The 15,455-nt window shown below is 38.9% G+C and overlaps 1 protein-coding gene across 1 annotated transcript in view; it reads right to left on the reverse strand.

Annotated features, from left to right (window-relative positions):
• Positions 1-15,455, reverse strand: part of CDYL2 (chromodomain Y like 2) — a 59,785-nt gene that overhangs the window by 4,539 nt on the left and 39,791 nt on the right. The window contains exons 3-6 of the mRNA XM_040075560.2: positions 14,545-14,762; positions 7,626-7,798; positions 2,963-3,173; positions 2,087-2,230 (exon numbers count right to left, since the gene is read on the reverse strand). Of these exons, the coding sequence (XP_039931494.1) occupies positions 2,087-2,230; positions 2,963-3,173; positions 7,626-7,798; positions 14,545-14,762 (746 nt within the window). The remainder of the gene's footprint in view (positions 1-2,086; positions 2,231-2,962; positions 3,174-7,625; positions 7,799-14,544; positions 14,763-15,455) is intronic.

Consider the following 15,455-nt stretch of genomic DNA (forward strand, 5'->3'; position numbering starts at 1 on the left):
AATACGACTCAGTATTTTATTCTGAATCTGAAAAAACTACTATGGATAATGGCGTGACCAGCATTTTTAGATTATGGACTGTTTTACAATCTGAATAACTCCTTTGGGCACAGAAATTACATTTGATTTATAGCCACAACTCCACTTGCTGATAGTCAGCATCTTTAAGAATTGAGGTTGATGGGTTAGTGCCAGGTTTTTAAAAGAATGAGGGATTCTAAAGTACCTTAGTTTATTGAAGGTCTGCCATGAAGTACAACAAGGAGCTGAACTCCCTCACATTAAAATGAAAATGTGTGAGGGACAATATACTGACTGCCTGTTTTCTGGAAGGTGGCCTTTAAAGTTTGATGTGTTGGAAACCCAAATGAGGATGTCCATTATCTTTAACATTTTTTCATCATTTATTATTTACTTATCAATACAGAAATTAATTGAAAAGGGCCTTTAATGCAAATCCCTTTTTAAGCCTTTACATTTTTATAAAAGTGAAATATTTTGTAAAAGAATGGTTCTTAGCAAAACAAGCACCCTCTGACTCTGTTCTGGAGTTAGATTTACTTGGCAGATATAAAGAATCACCTGAGTTCTTTGCAATAGAAGGCCCAACCTCAAGCCCTTAGTAATTGTTACAAGTTCTGAAAGGCACAAGCTGCAGGTCCACAGTTGCTCCCATTATTCACCTTGTTTTTCCCAGACCCATTTTTAAGCACATTGAGATTGATTCCTTTAAAATTAATTTTTAAATACACACCGCCAGTATGTATCTCACAAAGAACTCAACTGGTCAAACAAATCCAATAATAATTCCTACATTACTGATTTTCTGAGGACAGGAGGTTTAATATAACTAACCCTGCTCTGTGGGAAGGGAGGTGCACTCTCTTCACTCAGCTTTGTCAACACCTTCATGTTAAGCCCAGTTCCTACATGTTGTGGGTTTCAACACTGCTACTGCAGAGAGGTATTTGTCTTTAACTCAAGTAAATGGTGTCATAGCAAATCAAGGGGCCTGTGTATTTTTTGTGGTCTGTAAGTGAAAAGTCTTTGAGAGTTTATCTTTGAGGGTCCACAAATCAGCACTGGTCTTCCTAAGGAGTCTTGAGAAAATTTCATTGACAGGCAATAGCAGTGAGGGAAGGAAGAATTCACAGTAAAGCCCAGAAGTTTTCCCAACTCAAATAATACACGTTGTATCAGCATCATCAAATAAAATTCTGCTACATTTTCAGAGTGTTTCATTCTCAATGTCTTCTGTGAGATCTAATCTACACTTTGTTTAATTAAAAATCTCTTGTGTCTCTACCTCCTTTTATAGCAGATCTTTTAAATGAAACTGAGGGATGCTGAGACAGTTTCAGGCGTAGGAAATATAGCAAGAAACGATAACAATTTTCACTTTAATTACTGCAGTTGTATTGCAGCCCGTATCACTTTCTTCACTGCATGTTTTTTAAACAAGGATGTGCCCAGACTAGGAGTATATCTGCCTGAAGGGAAAAACCCCTAGGAAGTAAAGATAAGAAAGGATTTTCTTTCAACTTTTGTGTACACAAAAGGAAAGTTATAATACACTGTGACCAGACTGTGTTCAAATCCCTCTTGTCTGGATCTCGCCTCTCCTTCACAGCAGAGCTTAGCTGGCACTATCCCACCCTTCTGGGGTGCTGTGTAGAACATTCTGCAGCAGCAGAACTGTGCAGGTGCAGAAAGCTGCCAGACTCAGCTGAAACATGGTAGGCCAGGACAAAGTGAAAGGCAAATCTGTTTTCTTACAGAGGTTTCCCTGTACAGTTGTAGAGTTCCAGACTATTACACTTTCATGAAGGTTAAAAGCCCCCTCCAAAACCAGAGGCAAGGAGGTGTCACTCATTGAAAAAATCCAAGTATGGTAAAAGGAAATAACCCCCCACCCCTGTCCCTGAAAAATGAGAAACTCCATGAGCTCACTGATCCCTATCCAGGTATTCTGATGTCAGCCTTTCACAGGTATGGTTGTGGAAACTGAGGTCCCACTTGTGATGAGCCTTGGGAGCACACCTTACTTCTGTGAAATGTCATTTAATGAGGGAGTTTGATTTCTTACCACTGCACTGCAGGATGCCATTTCTTTCACTCGGAGCATCACTTCTTGGCTGAATGTTGTTGGCCAAAATACTTGTGACACCAGTCCTCTGCTGCAAGCTTCCTGTGCTGTCAGCTTTCTCCCACAGAACAACATTTCATTTGCCTGTGAAACCAAAAGAGTCTGGTAATCTTGGGTTATAATTCCCTTAATTTTTTTCTCATACTTGCCTGCTATTTTTATGATTAAATTACAAATGTTCTTCTGTATCTTTCCGTACTGCAAAATACTTTAAAAGGGGTTTCAGTAGCTATTTAAGGATTGTGCAGGTGGCCAGAGCACAGCATGGGTTTAATTTAAGAGAAATGTGCTGGCATGCATGGTGAATCTGTATTGCTGATCTTACAGGAGTAACTGTCAGTGATATTGTGTTGAGAGCCATGGAGCCCAGTAGGAAATATTTGTGGGGCAAATTCTACTTTATTATACTGACAAAAGCCAAGCAGTCTTACTGGAATTGTTGTGGATTATCTTTAAAGAGCAGAGAGCTGTATCTGGGTGTATTACTGCCCACTCCTACCATAATGCAGACAACTACTCTGCAAGGTTATTCTGCTAATGCATTTCCTCACTTTTCTACCATGATGTTAACAACCTCTGCTTTTTCAACCTTTCTTGTGTACAGCAGGTGTTGTATATTGAATTCTGAGGTTATTTTGTGATAAAGGTATTGAATTCCGAGGTTATTTTGTCACTAGTGATAAGATGAGCTTTCCACAGATTTCATTTCCATTAAAGACAATTAAGAAAATTGTTTATTTTTTAAAGAGAGAAAGAAGATCAGGAATTTATGAAAGGTTCTTCAGCAATTTGATGAAATTTGATGGAAAACCTTACCAGTGCAACACCCAGAATTTGTGGGAATGTGTATGATGAGCAGCCAGCTGGAGTGAGTCGGATTGTTGCATATGGTGTCTGAAACCAAGCCTTCTCACTTGCCCAAACGATATCACAGAGTGGTAAAATAGAAGCTCCTAACCCCAGAGCAGGGCCGTTGATAGCAACCACAATTGGCTTCTTAAATTGAATAAAAGCTTTTACAAAATCCCTAAAATAAAAAATAAAAGAAAGATCTTGAATACAGAAGTAACGCATAAATACCCAAGTTTAAAGTATTTAATCTGAAAACAAATTAGAACCACAGAAGAACACAACAAATGCCCAGTTTTATGAGGTCATAACTGCAAGATACTTTCTTGTTTGCACATGGAAAAGTTTGCTTATTTTTAGTTATTTAATTTTTCTGAGTACCTGGACTATGGCATAGTTTTGTGTATGTTGTATTAACTGGATTGCACTGAGTGTTGTACTTTTTGCAGAAAGGTTTGGCTGGGTTTAGTTTTACTTCTGGACAAGTAAACTCCTGAGTTTGAACACACAGCACTTCTTGGTTTGCTCCGCAGTGGCTGGGATGGACCCGGTTTGGCTACTGAAGAAATATTAGTCTGAATATTATTTTTTTCAAAAAGTTCTCTTAAGATCTCGTGTCAAAGGTTATTGCAAGTCCAATCAGTGGATTGGGAGATTGTCAATGTTTATGGCACACCAGCAGAAAGAACAAGACATACAAAGGGGAGTCAGAGAAAAAAACGTTTGAACAGGATGAGTGATCTTCAGTTGGGTCTTCGTTGCAAAAGTCTTCAGCAAAGCTGTAACAAAGCAGATGCCCTTGCCTGGCTACCCCAGTAATGTGATGAGAAATAACAGGGAAGTTAAATGTCATTGGATTCATCTGGATGAATGAACTAGAATATGCAAAATTCTGTGCAAGGAGGAGATCTCTCAAATAAGTTACCTACCAGCAACTGTGGAAAGACATCTGTTGAATGGAACAGCCTTTACACCAATTAGGAAAAAGCAAGAGTGTAATTGTGGCAAATTACGAGCTCCAGCAGTTCAGTGCACAGCAGGTATATGGAGGCAAACGAGATGCTCGGTTACTTTAGAAAAAAAACATGGATAAATCAAATTCCAAGCGAAAGAGGAGCTTCTGTCCCTGCACTGCACTGGGTATTAGATTCAGAGTGTGTCTTTGCGGGCAGATTTTAGGAAAGAACATTTTGTCAAATGTACCCTTTGATGAGTTGCTGCTCTCCCACTGAAGTCAAAAGGATCCAGGCCTCTGTACCTGAGTACAGGTGGGCCTTGCATGTGGCAACTGGGCTGAAGTGCAGGGGCACTGGCTGTATTTTAAATGAGGACAAAGAGTCTGAGATGACCCAGTGTTAAATTTTCAATTAATAAATTCTGGTTTTCAAGTCCTCTAGTAAGGAGTTAATTTTTGACCATGGGAGAATAGAGAATTGATGCAGCTCTGTTCACAGTAGTAATCCAGGAGATCACTGTCAAGACAAAGAGAGTGAAATAAAGAACATTGGTTTTGTCTGTTCGAGACCGTTTCTGTCTAGAGGAGAGCAGGGTTAAGGAGAGTTGTGATCTGTTTTTGTTGCAGAAACAATGCTGTTCCCTTATCTCATCATTTCTTTAGTTGTTTGTGACTGAGTAGTGACTGTGGATCACTGCACCTCATTAATTCCAGAATTTTGAGAACCTCAGGAGTTACGTAAGCCTTCCAGACAGGACGGCAGTTGGGAATAGGTATGTGATGAATGATAGGTAAAATGAAAGCAAACTAAGGATAAATGGTGGGAGTAAATCTAAGGACCATGTGGAGGCAGATAAAACCAGTGTGGTGGAGTAAAGCAGGAATTGTGGTGATAAACGGGACTGGAAGTGAATATGGAAAAGCAATTAGGGATGTGGAGAGGAAACAGATAATGTGGAGGAAGAACAAAGCAGAACACATTAATGGAGGGGAAGGCTTGAAGGAAGTCTTCATATGAGTGAGCAAGGAAGAGAGAACCTGGAGAGAGTGGAACATAACATTGAGAAGGCACAGCAAGCCTCTGTCATGAGGGAAGAATGGGGAGCACAGAGGATGGTAAAATGGATGCATGTGGGATGTGCCACCTATAGGATGGAGTGGAAAGCCACAATACTGGGAGATGATGAGAGGAACAAATGCCTGCCTTTGGTCTCCAGAAACTGAAGCTCCATTTATCTTTGTTTCCTGTTTGGTGCGTTGTTTCACTGGGTCACCTCTGTACCCTGAACCTGGCGTGTTTCCTTGTCTCCAAACCATAAGTTCACACAGGGCTGGGCTACAAGATCCTTGTTTCAATTCAAAGCAGTCTTTGAAAAAGATTTCAGATTATAGCTGTTGTTGCTATAGTAGATCCAGACGTTCAAAGATAGGAAAAAGGGACTGCAGAGGGCTTCTGGATTTGCAAGAGCACATCTGGGAGGCTGACCATCAAATACAAGTGGGATGCTCAGACACCTCTGCACTGATTCAGGCTCTTCTTGCTGGTCAGGGCTTGTAGGTACATCCAGGTCTGTAAAGAAGCTGAGCAAGTAAATCTGTCCTTGTCTGATTTCCTCTGAGCATCTCCAGAATCTCGTGGCTCAGATCCCACAGCGCTGCCCAGCTGATGGTGTGAGCCCAGTGCTGGGAATGCCTTCCAGGGAGTGTGTCAATGCCAGGGCTCTGCAGGCCACACTGTGCCCTCTTCCTGCTGTGGGAGGGCGTGTGGATGGTGGCAGCTCCGGCTGGTGGGTCTGAGATGGATCTGGGATGGATCTGGTCACAGATCCTCCAGAGGAGCTGCAGTGCCGCACATCTGTTCATTGCCAGCCCCAGTGGCTGAGGACACGACACCAATGAAGGAACCATTCGTGGGAGAGGAGACTCGATAGGGATTGAAAGTTCATTTGTAACTTGTGACCAGTGTAGGAGAGCCAAGCTTTGCAAAGTGGAAATGCATGGTAACCAGGATTTCAGTTTCACTTTGATACAGGTCTAACTTGATGTAAAGCAGTGGAGGCAGAGATCCGTGGCTGTATTTTAGGACATCCAAACCACTGAAAAAAGCAATGGACATTTTTTCTTCTCTTACTACAGTTTATTTTCCATGAGTTGAGTCCTTTGTTCATAGAAAGCACAGAGAGTGCTAAATGGAAAACGTAGGGTATTGTTTCCAGAAGTACAATAAAAATCTATTTTCAGTGGGCTGGAAGCCGACATTCTTGACAAGGAGCAGTGCATTGTAGCAGTATTTCAAGAGTGTTCTGTGAGTCCAAGGGTGGAAAAACTGAGTATCACAGTCTGGCTTATACTTATTTAAATGTTGGATTGATAAGTATACCTGTATATTAGATGTGTGCAAATAAATGTAAACTTATATAACAACACCTAGCTGCACAAGTTTTACAAGAATAATACTAAATTTGTATCTTTTCGTGGGTGGTGAGTGTGGCTGTGTTTTCAAACAAGAATAGTGATTTTCTTCCCTCACTTTTTTTTGGTTCCACATTGTTAAAAATTCTCACATTTAGAAAAATAAACTTAGGCTGTGTCCTTCAAAGTGTTTCTCTTTTAAAAAAGTGTCCCTCCATGATATTCAAACATAGTTAGGGGTCTTATAAACAGATTGTAACTTAAATGTAGTAAGAAGTATCTTTTAAAATCTTTCAAAATAATTCCTACTTTGAGAATTTCAAAAGTTTTTAACCCGGAATCCAAACTGATCTGCAGTATTTGTAACCAGGATAACTGGTAGTTAAAATATTTTGTGTAATACCTAAACCTGATCTTATGTTATACTAATAAATCCCAAGTAGACATATTTTGTAAAAAAAATCTTTAATATTCCTTCATAGAATTGTTGCATAAAATTTTAAAGCTCTCAGAGGAATATTTATTTGCAGGAAATGGGGAGGAAAAAAGGGACCAAATTGTCGCCTGGTACAGACTGGTGAAATACCACTTGCTTTAGTGGAATAATGTTGATTTATACTGGAAAATCTACCTTGTGGATTATGGAATATTTGGTGATGTGTTGTGCAGATTGATTTTCAGACTGCATGTCATAAACCCTGGAATTCTACTAAGGTGATGTGATTGATATATATATATATAAGGAAAGTCACATTTTAGGTACAAAAATAAAACTACATTTACATATATATGAAGTCATTTAAATTTAAGAAGAAGAGTGGAGACCCTTCTAGTAAGGTTCTGAAATACAGTGGCAGACTGCTATTTCAATAGAGTATGAGTAAGCCATGGATTCCCATTTGGGCTGAAATTCATTAAAATGATGAACATTAAAGCAAGTAAAAGATGTGCCTTTCAGGAACATTAAGCAATACTGAATTTGGAAAAACAACAAAGTTTTATTTGAATTTGGAGGAATGATTTGAAATACTAAATACAGAGAATCAGAATAAAAAAAAATCCCTATGGATATTAGCACTGGAAGAAATGTGCTTTCTTTTCATATACGGAAAGGTCCAAGTTTCTTTTTACTAAACAAATTTTCAGGACTATAATTAGAATGCAATCAACATTTAAATATACAACATTTTTGGACCTGATCAATATTTTTATAATCACACACTGCATTTCATAATTTAGAGATCATAGGTAAGCTTGGGTCACCTTATAGCTTCTGCAATCCTAGTGCTTTCCTTTCTTCTGTCATTGGATAACCTGCCAATTAAATATGAGTAATCTAGGCCACTACAGAATACACTTCCCACTGCGCTGAGAAGTAAGAGTTTACTGTCATCAGCTGATGCATTGCACAATGCTCTCCGAACTTCCTTCATGATCTGTGGATAAAGAAAAGTAAACAATTCGACATGCATGCCGTGGCAATATCATTTCCCTACTTTTACAACCCTTATTGATTTTGAGAGACTTAAATTTTGGGCACTATTAATAGTTACATCAATTATAGATAAAATTTTAATAGAGAATGGTATTAGAATCATTAGAACGATAACACTGAGAGTTTGCAAAATATTTTATATTTGGCAGCGCTTTGTTGATGTTTCAGTAATTCAAAAAGGTTTTAGGACTTAGCGGTTCTTTTTTGTATGGGAAATTCTCCCCAGCTCACGCTATTTGACTGCAATTTAATAATTTCAAATATCACTTTTTTATTTTCAACGTGTACATCACTGTATCCTTGGGAACACGTTTATCACTGCAAAAGCCTTTTATTAACCTCAACAGCTTGAAAGCAAAATTTTTAAACCCCAGTTTTCAGTTCTTCAACTACTTTGGTTTATATGACTTCAAACAGAGGAAAGCAGGACAAAAGGACATCATATACATCAACATGACAAATATATTTTTCATTTTTCTCTGGTTAGAGACAAAAGTTAAATCATAAAAGTCCCTTGAAAAAGAGATATTTTGACTTTGTTTTACAACTGGATCAAGCTATTAGTTGCATAAAAATCTTTATAGAATTGAGCTGTTGGTATTGTAAGAAAATGGCCTTTCACCTGAGCAGAGAATTGTTTCCTAATGATTTTTAAAAGGAAATATTATTTTATAAACTTCTGATGGGTAACTTCTTGTTTGGTCACAGTTGGGCATGGTTTGTGAGCTGTAACTAATTTCAGCCCCCTCTCCTCTATAATGGGCTCCTCACTGCAAATAATTTGCTCCTCACTGCAAGGGCCCCGATTTAATCTAGTGTGACACCTCCTATCCTTAATCATACCCATGTGTTGAAGTATTTCCCGTAGACATGGTCCTGCTAGCTCAAACTTTTCTTTTTTGCACCGAAAGATTTGCTGTTGGTGTAAATTTAGGTAAGAGAGAGCTAAATGTGGCTGGGGATTTAAATAGAGTTTCCATGTGAGAGGAACACAAGATTTTTAGCCTGTGATTATTTCTGTTCACTACTTTCTGTTACCAAAAGTTCTTTAGATCTCTGAACGCCTTGTTTAAGGAATATCCCTAAGCACTGGAGTTTTGTTGATGCCACCCCCTAGGTAGCCTTTTAAAATCCTATGGATTGTGCTGCTTTCCCTATGGGTTTGTGTAGAGATGAGTATTACTGGCTGCTGGAATGGGCATGAGAGAGCAGGTGGTGAACTTTTAGATGCTTCACTTCTACAAGAGCACTTCAGAACAACTGTAATATTGAGCGTGTTATGGTGGGTGGGAGTGAAGTAATTAAAAGCTGCAGCATTTGGAAGTGTATATGAAATTCTTATGCAGGTACGAAAATGTCATCAGCGATTTTAGGAGCACTGTTTATTCTGAGTGTCTCAGAGGCTGTCTCAGCCCTCAGCTGGGAGAAACACAGCAACACTGCACATATAATGGGGACACAAAGGGGAAAACCCCTTAAAACCTCTGTTCAGTGTTAAAAGAGAAACTTAGAATGTGGTAGATATTAAAAAAAAGTATTTTGGTTTTCCTAGTTCCATGTGAATGCAATGTCCTCTTCCATTCCCTGTAAAAGATCTCACAATCTGCTCTTTCTTAGGGTGAATGTATAAATATTGGGGAATACCAGTCCAACATTCTTCTATCCAGTGAGGAACGCTGCATTAAGTATGAGGCCATGATACCCATGCTGAAGTTTCTTCATGATTCTCCTTCCTCCAGTGTATTTGCCTATATGCCACCTCTTTGCTGTTACCAGTGCTGTCCTTCACACACATCATTGCTGTTACAAACCTCCCTCTTTTTTCTTGCCCCTCACCGATCTGGATGACTAAAGCCATCTAAAAACCCATCCAAATTTTTGAGCAGACGTTACATTTCTTGTAAGAAAAAACCCAATATTCTGCCATCTGTTTTTTCAGTGTTCTGGAGAGGATGACATTGAGTCTGTTATTAGGAATCAATTTCTCAGATATGGTTAAAAGTGGGAAGGCTTTGGTTACTTTTTTTGAGCAGGAGGGGAAATTTAGTTCTCCTGCTCCATTATCAGCATTTTCGGGCTCCAAAAAGCATGTTTTTTTCCAAAGAGCCTTAAGTTTGTCATTAACTTTATCATCCAAAGGTGCTTGGAGGCTCATTGGAATCCAGCAATTTCTGCCAAGTCACTGCTACTCCCTTGGTCGGGAACCTTGCCATGGTTCCTTTGCTGGTGCAGTCCAAAATTCCCCAGGTCCCTTTGTCACTCAGCCTGGTTATGGCAACTCCTCCAAATGGGCATTTCTCTCCAGCTATTTCTGTGACTACAGGAAGCTACAAACAGGAAAATAGTGATAAAAGAGCTGAGCTGTGTTCAGGGTGCAGAACTGTGTACTGAACTGCAGTACTGCAAAGCAAATATAATTTTAGTTCACAACTGCCCTCTGTTTTTAAGGACAAATTTCTGTTTAATGTGGTGGTGAATTCCGTTCTCAAATACAGAGATACAACCTGTCTTTAGTTACATTCATTTATCAGGTTCCATATTCTTTTCCTTTCTTCCATAGCCTTTAAACCTTTCCCCATCTTGCTAAAACTATGGCATTTGTCCAATTAAATTTTATTTTCTCTAGTGGACCAGATCTAATACTACTATTTCCAGAGCTCGTTAGCAATATTCTCCAGATCCGTGCTTTTATTAATTAGCTCTTTTATGGCCTTTTAAGTAATTTTCAGTTGTGGGGACAGTATTTCTATTTGAATGCATTTGATGAAAATTTCTGGGGAAGTATTTACAGAGCACTATGGGCCAGTTATTTAGGTTGATAGTTGACTGGACTGGAAATTTAGACCAGACCTAGTGCTTCACTTACTGTTCTATTGAAACACAAATATATAATAAAATTATCACCTTCTTTTATTGTTGCTTATAGTTGCTTATATTTTTAATCCTGTCAAGTAAATAATCCTGTCAAGTAAATAATCTCATTAGTTCTTGAACAGGACATCTTATATTGCAAAAAAAACATGAATCAGTTAAAACTTCATTAAACTTCTAAGAGCTTATTTTAATGACTTTTGCTGGATGCAGGAAATTTCCAAAGGCATTTGTTGCCCTTTGCTTTCCATCTTGCATACATTCTGGGAAAATCAAAGAGCTAGGAATTTATCACCATAATTACACAAAGTATCTTGAACAGAAATCTCTTGTTCACATAAATAGAAGCACTAGTTAAAAAAAGTTAACTTCTCTGAATCTCTGAGGACTCACTGTGATATTCTTAAAGGTAATTATTCTGTAAATATTATGGTAAACCAAAATTTTAAAGTTGTTCTTAGAACCTGTTCCCCACTTGTGCCTTTTTACATAAATAAATTTTGTGTTACTGATCTCGTGTCCTTTCTGTCCAGCACCTAAAGGACTTGGGAACCTCTAAAGCTGCAGGCACAAGCACTGGTCCAAACCCACAATTTACTTTTGTGCAGAGAGCAGAACTACAGAGAACAGTAAACTTGTACCTGCCTCTTTTTTATTAGTTCCAGGTTGGGAAAAGTGAAGGCAAGCCAGTATACACCTGGCAGAACTTTAAACCCTGTTAATCACATTTGAAATTTGAAACCTGATTCTTGTGTATGAGAAGGTACTTGAGGTAGTTCTGTCACTCTTCAATGGAAGCACTGGCTGTTTAGGGAATGTTTTGCTTTTAATTCAGGGGAATATTAACTCCTAGCTCTGTTAATAGCATTAAATGAGAAGAGCAGATGGGTCCATTTAGTCTGAAACAGAATTTGGATCCCTGAGATGTGCTGAGTTAAAACAGCAGCAGCATCACTGGAGAAAGAGCTTCAGGAGCAGCAAAAGTCCCACAAGAAAAAAAATGGCCCTAATGGAATTCATAATGAAATATTTCACAAATGTATTTTTGTATTTAAAAACAAATCTTAAAAGTAGCAAGCCTAAGCTAATGAAATAAGAACAAACCCTGCTGTTTCATGACACTGTCTTGGAAGTTTTATAAGCTCTTGTAAAAAATAAGAAAGAATTTCTGTAGTGCCCTGAACATTTTCGTAGAAAAAACTCAATTACTAAAGAGGCACTGAGCCAACATCAATCAGTGCAAATGCTGCTGGAAAGAGCATTGGCACATTTCATGCTAAAATCACCTGCACTAATGGGGCTACCAACAACACAGGATGAAGAATCAGGTAGACTTCTCTAGACTTTCTTATTTTTTTTTTTATAAGTAAGTTCTTTGCGCTTTTAATTAAATTGGCATAAATAGCAGGAGCCAATAGTTGAACACAACTATTAAATTTCATCTAAAGATTCCTATAAAGCACAAAGGGAAGCAGAGCTGTTGAGGGGTGAGAGGGATTTTGTGTAAGCTTAGGTTTAAAAGTCTAAGATGATTGTTTGCAGTGCACACCTTTTCTTTCTTCAACGGAGATGGCCAAGTATAACCAGGCCACTATTTAAGCATATCTAAGAGACCTGCTCTGAATAAATGATTAATTTGCTATTTGGCAAACATAATTTACTGAATGTCTAATAAAGCTTGAAGTTAGCATTTTTTTACACAAAATGAACACAGTTTTCTTCATTTTGTAGAAATTGTGTGTTTGTACTTTGTATTCACTGGGGATAAAAGTAATCAATGCTGAAAATGCTCTAAAACTCCCTAAAATACTTTGTCAGTTTGTCTCACCTATGGCTATGAGTGACAAACCAGGGACAAGTCATTCAACACATTCCTCCTTTCAGTTCCTGGGGTTTTTGCTGTAATTGCCAGCAAGATGGTGAATTTGCCAGTCCTGGAGGTGCTGGATTTTGTGGTGTGAATGATGATAGGCAGCAGCCTGGACCGAGGCCAAAGAACCTGTTTCATGTTTACAGCCATGAGTCTTCCAAGGGCAAGAGCCTGCGATTGCTCTTGGCCTGGATGAGGTTTAAACAGACAATCTCCATGTGAAGCACTCAATACCTGATTAATTCCTGACCATCCTGGTCAGTAAAGTGGTTTTCTAAAATGTATTTCCTGGTTTTCAAGTGAGCTTCAATAAAGGTTCTAGAAATAGTCTACGCTGGTGATGCAGGGAGAAGACTATTACATGCTTATCATTTATTCTTCCACAGAGGTGGGTTCCTGGCATATTGAAAACTTTCAAAGGATGAAATGGATTGGTTTGGCAGATTGAAAAAGCCTGAATTAATCCCCTGGTTAGACCATCTGAGCACTGCTGATGTGGAACAGCACGACCAGGAATGTAAAGGTATGTCTGTTCTGACTGAACACAGCAAGTCCATGGTTTGATATTTTTTCAGACTCTTGAGCTCCTTCATTTAAATTACCTGCAGTGTCAATTAGTGGTAATTAAGACAGAGATGGAGTGATGGATCTGATGCAATCTAATGCATTTTAAGAAATTAGTCTTAAAAGCGAGAGTTTGGTGTTCTGTGGTAATTACCAAGATAGTCCTTCTAAATATTAGATAGTTTAAAAACTAGGAGTGATAAATGTTATGTACCATCAGTTTTAGCCATTTAATAGCACTCAGTGTATTACTGCCCATGTGTACGTGTGCATTTGAGATGGGGAATCATCATACCTGCCCATTTTAAGTAATTAACTTCAGAGTTATTCATTTTCTTATTGAATAAAATGATTCCTCAAAGCTACAATCTACTCTTCCCTCTGGTGGTGCTCAAACTGGTATTTCATACACTCTTTTCTTGAAGCTGCTGTGTAGGACAGAGCTGTGCTGGAGTGTCTGTGAGCAGAAAAGGCTGAGAACTCCCCAGTGAGGGCGGCCCTTGGAGGAACTCTGCCTGCAGGATGCTCAGACAGGCCAGACTGGTGCTGGGAGGCAGCTCCTGGTGTTCCCTCCCCGATCCATGGCAGCCCCTGTCCATCAGCCCCTTACTGCTGCTGTGGAACAGGGCTCAGGTGTGCTCTCTTCTCTCCAGGACATCCTGATGCAAGCACTTACGGACACCCCTTTTCTTCCGACATGGGGATGGTCTAACAGGGCATTGCAGCCACAGGGAATGGAAGGAAAAGCTCCTCAGCCCTTCCAGTGATCCATGTGTGTACTTGGGTGGTACAAGCTGCAAGTCTGAGTCTGCCCTTGTGTGTATGATGTTTGGAACAAGGGAAATCATTTATATCTTTTATATGTTGCATGACTTTATGCAATTCAGCTGAGGATAGAGCCCCTAATTGGTTAAGATTTCATAAATAAGGGCTCATACAGTGATTCAGAGAAAAAGTAATTAGGGATCGAGATAGAATTTAGAACGGCTGTCTCAGGATATAGACTGAAATTCTCTGTATGCAACTGGAGCACTATTTAAATTAGTAAATGGAAAGAGACCCGATTTCTCCTAAGGATAGTAAGTATCAGTAATGTCAACATGTGAAAAGCTGCTTCACACAATTCCATGCTGGATATACTGATCCTGCCATTCCTTTTGTTACTTTTTTTTTCCCCCCAGACACGTGAATTAAAATTTAATTTCCATTGCATTCATTTGGATAGGAATCCCAAGCATGAAAAAGTTAGATATGTCTGTACTCCAGATTTCTAAGTTCCTCAATTAGGAAAAAAAGACATAAAATCGAATTCAAGTGCAGTATTTGCAAGATAACCCACACATTAGGATGGCTTTCTTTGGCTTTTAGGGCTAAACACTTACCTCTGGGGTCAGTGCATTATTCTCTGAAGTCTGACTCGACAGCAAAATATGTGTGAAACCATCTTCTTTCCGGACTACAATGTCCCTGAAGCGGCAGTTACTTTCATTTTGTCGCACACTGTATCTCAGTCTCTTATCGAAGACATAATCTTTCTCTCCATCAAGTTTCCTTTTCACAGTGCTGTGGAGGTTCAAGCTTCCATTGGCCAGAGAAGAACCTTGCAGATGGAAAGAATCGAAGCATAATTACCTCTATACCATCAAAGAAATGGAGTGATACTCTGTATTAGCTTTGACAAAAATAAATAAATATAAAATAATAAGAAAAAATAAATAAAAAATGTGCCTGGCTAGTCAAATGTGGCCTCAAGCCATTGTTCTTTTTCTGTACTCCAATGTGCAGAACTTTCTGTTCTCTGATCAGACAACCTCTAGACCCAAGGAACTGATGCCATTTTGGAGAGTATCCAGTAGTAGGGAAAAAGAGAACTGTGAGAAAAAAGATATAATTCCTCCTTAAAAACAAGTAAGAGCAATAATAAGTCAGTTTTAAAAGACAGTTTATTCTGACTGACACTGTGTATGAACTGCAAACCGTTCCTCTGCTGATGTCTACAGTGTTTCTGTAATAGGCAATAGATGATGATTGGCAACAGTGCTGAGCGGGGGTGTTGAAGGAACTTTACAAGGTTTGCATGCAATAATCCTTTTCTAATTACAGATGTTTCACACTATTGCCATTAAAAATAAAGCAGAGACAGGTTGTTGAGGGACAGAGATTAAAGTCACTGGTTTTTGTTTATATAGATACCAGCCCATAATGCACCATTTTTAAGAAAGGCCAAGAGAGAGCTAAACGAAAACACCTTTGTTTGTTCTGTTCTTTACTCCTGCCAAAGCTGACCTGTTCC

The sequence above is a fragment of the Hirundo rustica genome, chromosome 11 (assembly GCF_015227805.2).
Source record: "Hirundo rustica isolate bHirRus1 chromosome 11, bHirRus1.pri.v3, whole genome shotgun sequence".
Lineage (NCBI taxonomy): Eukaryota > Metazoa > Chordata > Aves > Passeriformes > Hirundinidae > Hirundo > Hirundo rustica.